Raw genomic sequence first — 14,974 nt, forward strand, 5'->3', positions numbered from 1 at the left:
TAGAAATTGGAAAAAAAGAGAATATTTAAAATTGGACGAAACAGTCATTGAAATTTTAAAACTCAATGGTCATGTTTAATAGCAGATTAGATCTAGCTGAAGAGAGAATTAACTGGGATATATATATCTGAAAAAACTATCAAGAATGCAGTACAAAGAGATAAAGAAATGGAAAATATGGAAGAGAGGTTAAGAGAAATAAGCATAAAATGAGAAGGTACTATTTACTGTCCAGTAGGAGTTCCAGAAGAAAAAAACAAAGAAGAGGTAACATTCAAAGAGATAAATGGCTGAGAATTCTCCAGACCAGTAAGACAAGAATGAATTTCTCAGATCAAGGAATTGCAATCAATCTCAAGCAGGGGAAATAAATAAATACACCTTGAAATTATAGTGAATATATAGTATGCCAAAGAAAAACAAACTAACCTATAAAAAATGACAGATTTACAGCAAACTTCTCAATATCAACTATAGAAGTCAGAAGTCTATATAACGCTATCTCCGAAGTGTGAGAAAAAACAACTGTCAATTCAGAATTTTACGTTACTAAGCAATCATACCAAGAATGAAGATGAGATTGAAAAAATACATTTTCATCCAAATGAAAACTGAGTGTTCACCACTAAGATACTCTCGCTAAAGACGTTTCTTCAGGGTGTCCTTGAAGAAGAAAAATTCTAGAAGGAAATATCCTAGAAGGAAAGTATGAGACACAAGGAGGAACAGTTAAAAAATTGGCCAACATGTGAATAAATGGCCAGACATAAAAAAACTAGATTATCTGAATAAAATTAGATTATTTCATAAGCTAGGTGGAGGGTACACGGATGTTTGTAATTTTATTCTTTATTCTCTTTATTCCTTTTATTATAATAATTTTTTTTTAATAGCTCAGGAAAGAGATTTCTAGGCAAAGGTCCTGAGCTTGGAAAGAGTTTGACCTACTTACAGAACTGAAAAAGCCCAGTGTTTCTGGAACATAGTGAGGAGAAGTGGTACAAAATGAAGCTGAAGGGGTAAACAGAGGCCAAATCACAAGGCCTCAAAGGCCATTTTAAGGATTTGTCAGTCAGTGCGAAGCCATTAAAGGATTCCAAACAAGAGATTTAAACAATTTAGATTAAATGTTAAGAAGATAATTCTGGCTGCTCTGTTTGAGAGGTCCTGTAAGTACTAAGACCTAACATATGAGGTCTAAAGATGTACCACGGTATTTCTCACTGACCCTAATTTATCCAACATTTATTCAACTTCTGGGATTACCAAAGGCATAATTCTCTCCATCACACTTAGCGATATTCAGAGATGACTCCCCAGAAGAACTCCTATGCAATGAGATTGTCCTGATTCAAATTACAGTACAGATATCCTAGCGGAAAAGGAGATTGCGCTCCATGCTATAGTATTGAGCAGGGAGAAATGTGAAGGTTCTGAGGAGTAGGTGGTTCTAAGGCTGACTCGCCAAGGATAAGGAAAATATGAATTCATCGATGAAGAGGAAGGAGTGGTCATTCCAGATGAGGGCAATAGGGCATACCACTCAAAAAACTGGGGAAGAATCGGCACATTACATGAGAATCTTGGCTCTGAGTTCCATCATGGATTAGTAGTAGAAAGTACTGCATGGGTAGCATGATAGGTTAAGGAATCAGTACTTTTCCCTGAGGGCAGCAAAGTATAAAGATTTTTGAGCAGGGGTGAGCTTGTGAAGAGAATACTTCTGTTTCTATTTCAAAAAAAATGTAGAGAGAATGAGGAACATATGCAGGCTTTTATTCTTAGCAGCTGAAGGCACCCTGCCATCTCCAGGTGCTTCCTCCACAAGACACCTGCCACATTGCTACCGGATTACCTCATCCCTCGTTCACACGATTTCTCCAGCACTCTACTTCTTAAAGTGTAAAGTCCAAACTCGTTGGCCCAACGTTCAAGACTCTCCAAAATTTGACCCCATCATACCTCCCAAAGCTCACTGAAAGGAAATTAATACTCTGGACAAAGGATCTATCTAAATTCCAAAGAGGCCACAGCATCTCCCACCTACTTTCCCTTGCTTACGCTGTTCTTGCTCCCTGGAATGCCTCATTTCCTCTGTTTACTCCTATAAGTCCTAGCCAGGTTTTAAGGTCTAGTGCAAACCCTATATCCTCTAGGAAGGCTTTTCATGCCCCTGTAGGCCGCACTGACATCATCTCTTCAGAACACAGTAATTTTTACTGTCTCTCTCTTCCGGCACTTAACACAAGCTACCTTAGCAGATGCTACCGTTTTAGGCAGAGGGCTACATACCTCTCAAGCAGGAACCTGTTTATAAATTTTTAGCATCTCAACCTTTCCCAACACAGTGACTTCTACAACATTAGGCTCAACAACTGTAATGATGACTACCCCTTAGTCTGAAATGGTTAATTGAATCTCCCCACTGCTAGCTACTGATTGGCTTCTCCACTGAAGCTTCTATTAGCCAAGCCCTCAAATCCCTGGCACACAGGTGTAGGGCTCCGGCCCTGAAACATACTAGGTAAGGGGGATTACTTCGGTATAAAGGATTGTTTGCTATCTGTGAAGTCAACAACAATGTAAGTAATAATACGCGAAATCTGAATTTGAATGCACTAAGAGTGCTCAAGGTGGTGACCGTTTTGGTAAAGGTTTGAAAAGTAAACGGTTCTTCACAACCACGTGGCCTCATTTCTTACAACTGAGCCCCGCCAGGGTAAAACCGAAAACAGCCACCAGCAGCCGAAAGGCGCCCCCGCGGCGGCAAACTGAGGGGGCGGGCTTTTAATTTCTTTGCCCAGTGATTGGCTATCTGGAGCCGCCTGCGTCCGATGATTGGTAGCTGCCGCGAGGGATGCCGGGACTGGCACGCGGTACCTGTGCTGGGACCCCAAGGGAGGCAACGATGGCGGCAGACACTTCGACGGCTCGGTTCGCCTTGTCTTCCTATCGGCAGATGGGGCCGCGGAGTCGGCCCTGGGGTGCCAGCGAGGTTCAGTGCACTCGGTGTGGAAGAAGGGTGTCCAGAGCTTCGGGTGAGGAGCCTGGGGGTGAGGCCGCGGGCCCTGGCGCCCCTCGCCGCCTGCCCGCCGCGTTCTCCGAGGCCCCGGGCGGGCGGCCGGGCGTGGAAACCGAGAGCGAGGCAGCGGGACCGGTGAGCTGGCGTCGGGGGCTGGCCGGCTGCACACGGCGCGTGCGGACACCGTGTCGCAGGCCGCCAGCGCCGCGGCCTCCGTCCCGGCGCGACCCCACCCCCCACCCCCGAGCCGCGGCTCGCACACGTCCCCAGGCACAGGCTCAGGACAGAGGAGGTGGAAAACTTGAGCCCTCGTCTCGTGGTCAAGAAGTAACGAAACTTTTCTTGTGTGGTTCTTGTAGGTGTAACAAATAGATCAGAGTGAAACGCTCCTGAATTAAAAACAGATGATAGGGTTAGGGGCGGACGGTCCCGTTAGTGCTTAATTTGGCTTGAAGCATTGCTTGGAAAACGATACGTTGCTTTTGTTTATCTTGTGTTTTTCTGTCTTTGAACATCAAGGGAAAAAGTACACAGCGCTCCAGTTGATCTGCTGATTTAGAATCTACTCCAGTGAAAACAGGTTCCAGTTGTTTTCATGTGATGTAAAATGCCTTGGAGTGCTGTGTGTCTGACGAGTTTGAGCAGTTGAATTTCAACTCCTGAAACTGCTGAAAAGTCTTATTACCTCGTGCAAATGTTTAATGTTTGTGCTTTCAAATGAAAGTCACTCCGTTAGTTTTCTCAGTCCCTCCAAGTTGGACTCCTTTTAGGAAACCTGAACCGTGTAGAGAAAGTCGGTTAGTTGTGTTTTCTGGTGGAGAGCTAACTTTCTCCTGCGCTGGGTTTTGATCTCTGCTGTTACATAGAAAATCTCCGTTGTTTGAATTAAATAAGAATTACAAAATAAAGTTTTAGAACACGACATTTAAAAAGCACTGCTTCTTCCATACATTTGTATCACAATGCTTAAAAATTCTCAGTTGGAAAGACGGTGGTTATGCATAATAGAATTGCGAAAGTGCTTTGTAAGCTGTAATGCAACACAAGTTATTTTGACTTATACAATATCAGAAATTTTATAAAGACAGAACAGTTTAAACAGTTTTGATCTCTTTGGTAACATTATCTCTGGAATTTAAATAGAGCTTTAAAGTTCAGCTTGGTTGTAAGCAAGTGTCAGATATTTTAGTTGGCTTAAAAACTGTAAAGCTTTTTTTTAATCAAAAGAATGCAATTATGATATAGATCAGCAAGAACACTAATTTTTTTGCTAGTAAAACATGACTGATTTTATCGAGTTTCTTATTCTCTTTTTTTATTTGCAGTCTTTTAAAATGACAATCTTTTGAAGTTACGTAGCTAAAACAATTATGATAAGCTTCAAATTCCACTTGAGTATTAAAATCTTGATATTAGGTTTTCAGTCAAGATTATGATATTTACCTTCATAAATGCTAGGTTTGAGAAAATGATCTTTATGTTGGTCAAATGTGTGTGTGACAGTAGCAGCCTGTGGCTTCTGTCCTTGCCAGTGTCTTAGATCATTGTAAAAGAGGGGTTGCACAGGTGTCTCATATCGGCCCTCCCTGTCCCATTCACAGGATGGGAAATAAAAATTAGTCGAGGGCAGTATGATTAAATAGAAAGAACACTGGACTTGGAAACAGAACTAGATTGCGGTCTGGATTGTATTCTTTTCCTGGATGGCCAAAATGGTTTTCCTCTCTAGGTTGAATGTCATATTCCCAGCCTACTTAGTCATGATATTTACAAAGATCAAATGAAGTATGACAGAGCACTCTGCATGATTATAAGATATGGCACAGAGTATTATAGGTACTAAATAACTGTCTAAATGAATGCAAACAATAGTATGTAGCTCTGCCTGCCTTTCTTTCTGATTTTTCTCCCTCCTTCTGAGTAGTATAGTTTCCCCTGAATTTTGTTTAATAAGTCATCCATTTCTGACTAAACTAGATAGCTTTTCCTATATGAGAGAATCCCTTTTAATTTTCCCTTCTGATTAATATTACACATTCACTGTTAACGAACTGTGGAAAGTTGATTCACAATAGAATTTTGTCGGTAGGTCAACACCATGAACTTCAGTGTGGACATGATTTTTGTGAGCTGTGCTTGTTAATAACTGAAGAATACAACACAATTGTATGCCCTGATTGTGAGGTAAGTTTTCTCTTTCATACTGAATGCATTACAACTTAATGTTAAAAATTCTAGAGAAATACAATGTGCTTTCAGTTAGAAACTAAAAACTTGCATTTTTGCTCTGCACCTTTAAGCAAAGAAGCCTAACAAAAGATAAAAGCTTTTTCCATCCATTTTATAATTGTTTAAAGTGATCAAGAAGAAGACAAGGTTAAGGTCATATACTAATTATCCTATGTATTTTGACTCTTTGGAGACTTCCATGGAAAATTGCCTCTTTATTTTTATTTTAACAAAGTATATTTTTTTCAAATCCCTACCCCCTTTTTCCACACCAGTGCCATGCAAGCAAATTTTTAACTCCTCCTGACCCTCAGCCTTTGTGTGTCATCAAATTTACATTTGTAGAGATGTAGTATAAAAAGACAGAGGAGCACAACTGTGGCCTAAAGTTAATCGTAACTTCAGAAGCATTCAAAATAGTACAATTGCACTGAAATCTATGGACCCCTAATGATGAGAACAAATTGAAGATTTAGAATAAAATTTACTGAACATCCTTTGCATTTACTACGAATACAAATGTAGTTGAATTTATATTGTGTGTTCCTGGAAAGTTGTTTTAATCTCTAAATTCTTAATGTTCCGCTTGGTAGATCAGATGATGAGGATTTGTGTCTATTGTTTTCTGTGGCAGTGTGGCAGAGAGTTAATACGGAGGCAGAAGACCTGGAATGCAGTCCTGGTTCTGTCACCCTAAGCCTGAGTTTCCTCATTTGTGAGATGGAAATACCTGCTTTTCTTATCTCACAGGATTGTAAAAGTCAAATCTGAATTAGTAAAAGTTCTCTGCAAGCTTTAAGATCATTAAGATAAGTGTTATAGTTGACCCTTGGTTATTTAGTTGTGGATTAACTAGTTTGCAGGTTAAAAATGAAAGTCTTAATTATAGCAGAAACATTTACATATTAGATGTCTGTTTTAGAATTAGAAACTTTACAATTTATGGCCTTTATTGTAGGAAATTCCGATCTCCTTTCCTGTTTTTGACACTAGGGTTCTCAGATGTGGCTGGCTACTTAGTTAAGATAAAGAGGAGCCCAGCTCCTGTGGTTTTAATGGAAAATCCCTAACAAATGAGTCTTGTAGGGGGTAAAGAATAAATGAAGGGAAAGGGAGGGAGCAGACAGCTGGAACTGTGTCTGCCCATATCCACCCTGTTCTGATACTCAAAAAACAGTAAGTTTGCTGGAACAGTAAACCTCTTGCCTTTTTTGGCACGTGATTTCGTGTTTAATGGTCTTAAATCATTATACTTGTATTATTTTTAATATTTTGGATAACATCTATACAAGTGTTTATAGTGTGTTTACAAATACTGGTTTTGATTTTAGGATTGTGGCAAATCTGGTTTGTATCATTTTGAGTAGTTCTGACTCTTACTTTGGGAGATATGTGATGCGTCCCATTCTTCCCTCCTTTCCCCCTCTTCCCCTGTGCTGTCAGCCCAGGTAATTGACAAAGGACTATTTGCAGATTCTTCAGATGCACTAAAGTCACTATTTAAAGGAGTCCTTCAAGAAACCTTCTTGAAATTGTTACCACTCTTTTATTTTTTACAGTTTAAATTTTTGCTGATATCTAATATTTATTTTGAATAAGAGAGAATGGAAGAATCTAGTCTAAATTGATGAAAAGTCTGAATTTATAGACTATTTGGGGATTGTAGTTTATTACTTTTAAATGGTGTGTGTTCTCTAAAAATTACAGTTATCCTTTGGTATCCCCAGGGAATTGGTTCCAGGACCCTCGTGAATACCAAAATCCACAGATGCTCAAGTCCCTTTTATAAAATGGCGTAGTATTTGCATATAACCTACACACATCTTCCAATGTACTTTAAATCATCCCTAGATTACTTATAATACCTAATACAATCGAAATGCTATGTAAATAGTTGTTACACTATGTTGTTTAGGGAATAATGATGCGGGAAAAAAGTCTGTACATGTTCACTACATGCAGAACCCGTGGATGTGGAAGGCTGACTGTATGTACTCTAAAAAGTAAGATTTAAGTGTGTGTATCCACATGAGACTTATATTATAATTTATCTTTAACATTGGAGGCCTAGGTAATGCAGTTTATTTCAAACTTAAGCCTAAAATGATTCCGTTGAGGATAATGAGTTTACTTTTGTTCTTATTTCTGAGTTTGGGTGAATATGGATTTATCTGCTGGTCTTTATCTTTTGTAGTAGTATGATTTTTGATAACATTGCTGCTTTGCTTTTGAATGATAGTTTGCACAGCAAGATGGCAGATTTTGTTCAAGGATAGGATCATACTTAGGTATCATTCCAGAAATAATGGCATTTTATTGATCTTTTGGACCTGAGTCCAAAAATATATTGGGATATGAGGAAAGGATAAGTTATCCAATCAATAAGTAATTAATTTATATTAAAATCCCATGTGGATTGGAAATGTTAATAACATACAAACTGAAAATGTAAACTAGGAGAAAATATAGATAATTGTATAATCTTGGGTAGGGAAGCCTTGTTAAACATATCATATCACTGAAGTCAGAAACCATAGAAGAATTGCTGGTTAAATTTGACCACATTTTTTCGTTTGTGAGTAACAAAAACAAACAAGCAAAAACACCACCAAAAATAAAACTTAAATGACAAGCTGTGGGGGGATCTTTATGATATATATCACAAGTTAAGAATCTTTACACAATTTTAACTGAAATGTTTTAAATCAGTTGTATTTAATATTTTCTTAAATTTTCTGGAAGAAGTGTCACATATCAATTGTGTTAAAAATAACAATAACCTTTTACTATAAATGCTAAGCCAAAGGGGGATAAATGAAGAGGCATATAGAAATTAAGGTTTTAGCCCCCAGTGTTTTTGGGGGGAAGTTCTTAGAAACAACATTTGGTTCAATGTGGTTTGTTAAAAGTGACACTTTCCCCCTAATTATCTAATAATTGGAACATGGCTATCTTTGCTACATCATAACTTAAAACCTTGGCAGAACATCATCTTCCCCGCCAAAGATATATATTTGAATGGGCAATTATAACATCTAGTAGTCTACTTTATTTCTCTTGGGAGCATTAACCTATTCTCATGAGAGTCTCCTGCATTACTTTTAATGGCTGCATAAGAAACCATCATACATAAGTGCTGTCATTCGTATCCATTTGTGATCAACATTTAGGTGGTTTTCAAAATTTTTTGCTGGATCTTTGCACAATTCCTCAAACCCACTCCCACCAAAAAAATCCATTGTCAAGTTCTGTTAATTTCTAGCTCCAAAATAAATCCATGTTTGCATTTGTCTTTTTTTTTTTTTTTTTTTTTGGTGAGGCAGACTGGCTCTGAGCTAACATCTGTTGCCAACTTCCGCTTTTTTCCCCCCTCCCCAAAGCCCCAGTATATAGTTGCATATCCTAGTTGTAAAGTCATTTGAGTTTTTCTATGTGGGACGCCACCACAGCATGGCTTGATGAGCGGTCCTAGGTCCGAGCCCAGGATCCGAACCAGCGAACCCTAGACCACTGAAGTGGAGTGCACAAATTTAACCACTTGGCAACGGGGCCAGCCCCTCATTTTTGTTTTAATGTTTGGCAATTTGATGGGCAAAAAATGGGTATCTCCTTGTTTTAAACTGCAATTCCCTGATTAGTAGTGAAATTGAGCAACTTTTCACATGCTGACTTCTCAGCTCCTCTTCTGGGAGGCTCTTTAGATCCTTTCCATTTTTTTCTTTTTGAATTGTCTTTTTCCTAACTTGTAAGAATACTTCATGTGAAGTATAGTAATACTATAATAGGAATATTAACAGCTTGTGCTGTGTATTTTAACTATTTTCTCCCAATCTTTCACGTTTAATTTTGTTTATTACACTTAGCCATTCAGAAATGTTTCATTCTTCAGTCACTTTTCCCCCCTCCTTCATGGCTTCTAGGTTTTCTTTGATTAGGCATATCTTCCCATCTCAGAGTGATAACGTACATATATTTTTTCAATACTTACATCGCATTTTTAAAAAAGGTATATATTTAATCCTTTGCCAATGTATTTCATATGATGTAGGATGGGTGTATAACTTTATTCTTCAGAATGATTAGCTGACTTTCCCACCCCATTTACTGAGTAATCCTTGCTGTAGTTAATTGAAATGCTACATGGATTCTGTATTCCTGTATGTATGTGGATCTGTTTCAGGGCTTTCTTCTTTTCATTTATTCTGTCAGTACCCTAGTGTTTTAATTACAGTAGCTTTATTATCTGGTGGGATAAATCTCTACTGAATGGTATGTTAAAATTTTTGTAATTCTTGCGCAGTATGTTTTCCATATGAACTTTAAAATTGTATTAATTTTATATTAGATGTATTTTAGGATATTAGATCTTTGCCTCCAGAAACCTAACATGATTCTCCATTTATTCATTTCTTGTTTTATGATCCCCAATAAATTTTTTTGGTTTTCTTTTCTTAAAGCTTATATTTTTCTTATTAAATTTATTCCTAAATATTTTGAGAGTTTTGAACACACCTTAAGATATCATTATAAGAATTTTACAGTAAATTTTTAAAGTATTGTTGCAAGTATTTCCTTAGAACTATGGTAGAATGCAGTATTTTAGTTAATCTTCTGTTTAATTAATAGTTTCCAAATTACTTATTTCTTAAAAAATTAAAATAGGGTAAAAATATTATAAGTACAATTTTTTATTTGATTTAAAGAGGATTTAAGGATCTTTAAGGTTATTACCAACTTTAGCTATGATTGGCACAGTAGTTGTTTGAATTCTGGATAAACAGAATTTATTGAATAACTTTCTGGTTTTTTGTTTTTAATCTTTTGTCCTGAGGTTGCTACAACCATAAATACAAGACAAGGCTACTATCCAATAGATGGATGTATTAAAGAAGATTCTTTGATTGAAAAACTACAGCCTGAAAAGTATGTTCTATGTACACTTATTTTAATATTTAAAGTTCAATGTATTTCTGAAAGAGTAATTTTAGAATTATTGATAAAATGTCATTCTTAGATCAGTGTCTCTAGTTTATTATTTATAGAGTGCTTTTTAAGTTTATAATTTGTCTTACTGTTAATGAAATGGAGAATTCAACTCCTATAGAAGCAGCATTAGTTTCTCATTTTTTCAAGTAAAACAAACAAAAAAACAAAAAGAATGCAACACTACTATGTCAAAACAGGAAAAGCTGAGTATGATACTAGCAAAAGCTATTGATACTGGGTGAGAGGAAGGTATAGAGAAACAAAATAACATATATCTCTGTTGATTGTTAAGAGGAGCATGAGTACAATACAGTGGAGGATTTGGGGACGAGGTGGTTTGAGAGGTGATTTAGAAAAGGAAAAGTCATAACCTTGGGCTTCTTCTATTCATTTTTCTTTAAGACTTTGCACATGTATGTATTAATAAATGCTCTTTTTGAATTAGTAACGCGCAATTTTTTTTAACGTATCCTAGTTACAGACAAGCACTTATGTGATTTTTTTATTGCACTAATTTATTTATATATGTCTCCTTCTGTCTGTAAGCTGCTTTAAGGATGTGGAACACATTTTATTGCTTTCTGCATTTCTGGTGCAGGACACAGTAAACATGCAATAATTGTTTGTTAGATGAAGAACCATGATATTTTGACACTTGCTATAATTTTCTGAATCTTTTCTCAATCCTAAGCAAGTTTATATTTAGGGTTGACTGTAGGATGAATCATGGTGAAAAATGGGAAAGTTTGACTTTCCAACCTTTTTTTTTTTTTTTTTTAAAGATTGGCACCTGAGCTAATGACTGTTACCAATCTTTTTTTTTTTTAATTGCTTTTTCTCCCCAAATACCTCCAGTACATAGTTGTATATTTTAGTTATGGGTCCTTCTAGTTGTGGCACGTGGGATGCCAGCTCAACATGGCCTGATGGGCGGTGCCATGGCTGCACCCAGGATCCAAACTGGCAAAACCCTGGGCTGCCAAAGCAGAGCGTGCGAACTTAACCACTTGGCCACAGGGTCGGCCCCTGACTTTTCAACTTTTTGAGAGTTAAAGAACCTTCTTATTAATTCACTAGGATCCTAATCAGATGAGAATTATATTTTTGTATAACTTTTAACTTCGTAAAGCATATTAAATATGATAGTAAATTATGTGGGAAATAAAGAGGATACCCTCAAAGATCAATCTCATTTGGAACTTTTCAATTTTGTTAATGGCACCAAGCATCTATAAATCACCCCAATTCCTCATATCTCGTTTGTTTTACTTCCTGCAGGTTCTAACTTCCACAATATCTCCCATATTCGTAGAGTATCTTCTATTTCTATTACCCTATTTAATTCTCTTACTCTCTTTTGCCTACCTCCTTAGCACTTCCAGACTCTTTCCTGCTTTATGGTTTTTCATTGCCTATCTAAATAAAATTTGAAATTCTTTAGACTAGCATTTGTTGCTTTTCACAGAACTACTGTATTTTTTCTGTCCAGACTTAAATGGATGCTTATAAACCAAAAGAATAGTTACATAGTCATGTACCACATAACGTTTCAGTCAACAATGGACTGTATAAGATTAGGATCATAGAGCCTAGGTGTGTAGTAGGCTAAACCATCCAGGTTTGTGTAAGTACACTCTGTGATGTTCACAGGATGACGAAATCGCCTAAAGACACACTTCTCAGAATGTATCTCCACTGTTAAGCAATGCATGACTGTAGTTATTTCTTTGGGTAGAAAAGTCATGTAGCTAAAGTCTAGCAACTGGGTATTAACAGAAACAGAAGCAGAACTCAGACTTATTGAATGCTAATACTTCTTCCAGCTCCTATATTTGTATTCACCAGTCACTTCTTCCCTGATCCCTGTATGGAGTGATTAGAATAAATCTTTAGGAATCTTTCTGGCTCCATGTGAGTCAATGGCCATAACAAATTTAAACACCTACAGGAGTCTAACAGGTGACTTACTGGATGAGGTAGACTGAGTTTAAACAATGAGTCGTAAGGATTGTGGCAGACGAGAGAAGGAAGGTTCACTCTCTCCAAAGGAGGAAGCCCCTACTCAGCTCCAGCCAATTATTGCTATGAGTTAAGTCTAGACCAGTGTTGCCAGATTGTCCTTTTTTTTCCCCCCAAGAGAAGATAGAAATCTGGACTTCTATGTGAAATTTTGTCTTTTTAAACATAATGGAAGTCAAATCGGATTGTACTCTTGTCTAGATATGTATAATATCTAGTATGGTTGCAAAGTGAAGTTTCACTTTCAGAAGGAGGTGAATCCATTTTAAGTACTCAAATTTTTTTCCAAATTAACATTTTTTTAATTAAATTATCTCTGTCGAGTATACTTATGTTAGAAGCGCCTGTTCCCTAATTTCAGTAGAGTTTGGTTTAAAATAGTTGTATATTTTTAAATAGAAGTATCCCTTGTTACATGATGTATTTCCTTCCTGATTTATTTTTAATATTTTGAAACAGGAATTGAATAATGAACTCTTCCATTATGGGCTAAAGCACTCATATATGTTTTCAAGAACATGAATATTCACTTTTCAAAGTAATTGAGTGTTTAAAAATTATTTGGACTATTACTTCTCTCTGTAAGAGTAACGTAGTTAAACATCATAGTTTCCTCCATAAACTATTACAGGCTTATGATTAACTTATTCAGCAAACACTGTTCACTGTGTGCTAGCAAATATGGGGACATAAAGATAAAAATAGGCAAAAACTCTAGCATCTATGCAAGAGAAATGCAGCCAACTTTTTCTTTGCAAATTAGCTTACCTAGTGAATTCATACCTTGTTGTAAATTATCCAGGCCTGTAAGTACCTTTATTTAATAGCTGGCATTCATGTATATAAGTACTTATTTTAATTGAGCTTAAGACAGTTCAGTGTTTATCAACATCTCTACCAAAAAATGTCAGGTAAGGAGAAAGGATTAGGAAATTAAAGCCCAGTTTATACTGTAAGCTATTATTTTTAGGAATTTGTTAAGAAGTTGAATTCTTTACTAAAATTAAGTTTTATATGAAAGCATATTTAGTCATGGTTTCCCTCTCTTCACTTACCATAATTGAGGACCCACTGTGCATGTTCTTATAAATGGTCATATGAATTATTTTTCATAGAGGGTAAAAATCAGAATAGAAGGTTAAAACCATTATACAAATGTTGGTATTTAAAATAATGTACTTGGCATTTTTCAGGATAAAGAATTGTTCTCAGGACTTCAAAAAGACTGCTGATCAGCTAACTATTGGTTCAGCGCATTCAACCTCCACACACAGGAGTGTTTTGAACCCATCAACTGTAATGGCGGTATGAAACATATTATTCATGAAGATGAAGCCAGATGGTTTTACTTTGTCTCTAGTAGCTTAACTTTCCTCTCCTTTCAAGGTTCCTATAATTATAGATTCTTTGGGAAGCTTAACGGTTAACAGAGGTAAACCCTCACTCCTTACTAGAATCTTTTGTTTTATTCTAAACTATGCTTGAACAATTCTCTTTTCTTCCTAAGGCAGCCCATTCTACCTTTGACCAACTCGGTAGTGTTCTTGATGTTTACCTGTATGCAGCTTCTTCCCTTTTAACCTGGTGGTTGAATTCAGATTCTGTGAAACTTGTATAAAGTACAAGTTTCTAAGTTATAAGTGCGATTTTCCAAGTATTTTTTAATCGCATCCGCAAGGCCTAAAGCACTTGTTGATGATGCTATTGTTGGAAGATTGAATTTCACCTGTTACCACACCTGATAACTTTAAATAATATATTTTTTTAATTTAAGATTAGAAATAGAACAAACCCCAAAATGCTATTGAATGAAGTATTTAGTCTCTTTGTTAAGGAGATCGTTAGTGGGCTTGGGGAGGGGCTATCTTAATCTTGCTTTTACTTCAAGTTTAAATCTTAACATGGGAAAATTATAATCTTTTTTCTTAAAAACTGTTAGTTTTTCTGTGTGTACATTTATTGCCATGATAAATTTTTCCAGATAGTTTTATATTGCAAAATAGTTAGAGGACATAATTGCATTTTTTCAAAAAGATATCTAAAAAAAGAAATCTAGAATGCTATCACCAAAATGGTAAAATGTTAATGGTTTTTAATCTCTGGGTAAGTAGGATTAAAAGTGTAATTTTTATGCTTGTTTTCAGATTTCTGTAGTGGGTCTATGTTGCTTTTGTAACCAGAATGGTAGCTTGATGTTTTTGCAACTAATATAATGTATCTAAGCATCTATTTTTGTATTTTATATTTGTATGTGGTCCCCTTTCCCCTTCTTAGGAGACTAAAACTGCAGAAGAAATTGATGAAGCATTAAAGATAGCAGGCTATAATTTTGAACAATTAAGTATTGCTGTGAAAGTAAGCATTTTGAATAATTCTATCATGAATTAAGGCATGTTCTTGTTAAATGTTTATATTTGGATGTAATATTCCTGAAGTTAGAGCTTAGCACTAAGTTATTAAGTATGGTAATCTAATGATAGAGAAACACAGAAAAATGGAAAACTCCCATGGCCTGCTAGGATTAGTTTCATAGCTCATAGCATTGCTATGCTAGCAGCCTACTGAAATTGGAGCTCTGTTAAGGAACCATGATTTCTGCTTGCTGTGAGCTGAACTTTGTCTTAGAAGCACTGAAATCATCTATCTAACGTTACTTGTTATTTGACTATATACCCTTACACAAAGAGTTTTATGCTCTTTTTCTTCCTTACCCCATCA

At 36.3% G+C, this 14,974-nt stretch overlaps 1 protein-coding gene across 4 annotated transcripts in view; it reads left to right on the forward strand.

Moving 5' to 3' along the window:
- Positions 1–2,846: 2,846 nt before the first annotated feature.
- RNF17 (ring finger protein 17) overlaps positions 2,847–14,974 on the forward strand; it is a 152,638-nt gene continuing 140,510 nt past the window's right edge. For all 4 annotated transcript variants that reach the window (XM_023621342.2, XM_023621343.2, XM_023621344.2 and 1 more), the window contains exons 1-5: positions 2,847–3,038; positions 5,112–5,206; positions 10,083–10,174; positions 13,450–13,561; positions 14,531–14,611. In XM_023621342.2, coding sequence (XP_023477110.2) covers positions 2,858–3,038; positions 5,112–5,206; positions 10,083–10,174; positions 13,450–13,561; positions 14,531–14,611 — 561 coding nt within the window. In that variant the 5' untranslated portion in view covers positions 2,847–2,857. The remainder of the gene's footprint in view (positions 3,039–5,111; positions 5,207–10,082; positions 10,175–13,449; positions 13,562–14,530; positions 14,612–14,974) is intronic.

Source organism: Equus caballus, chromosome 17 (genome assembly GCF_041296265.1).
Source record: "Equus caballus isolate H_3958 breed thoroughbred chromosome 17, TB-T2T, whole genome shotgun sequence".
Classification (NCBI taxonomy): domain Eukaryota; kingdom Metazoa; phylum Chordata; class Mammalia; order Perissodactyla; family Equidae; genus Equus; species Equus caballus.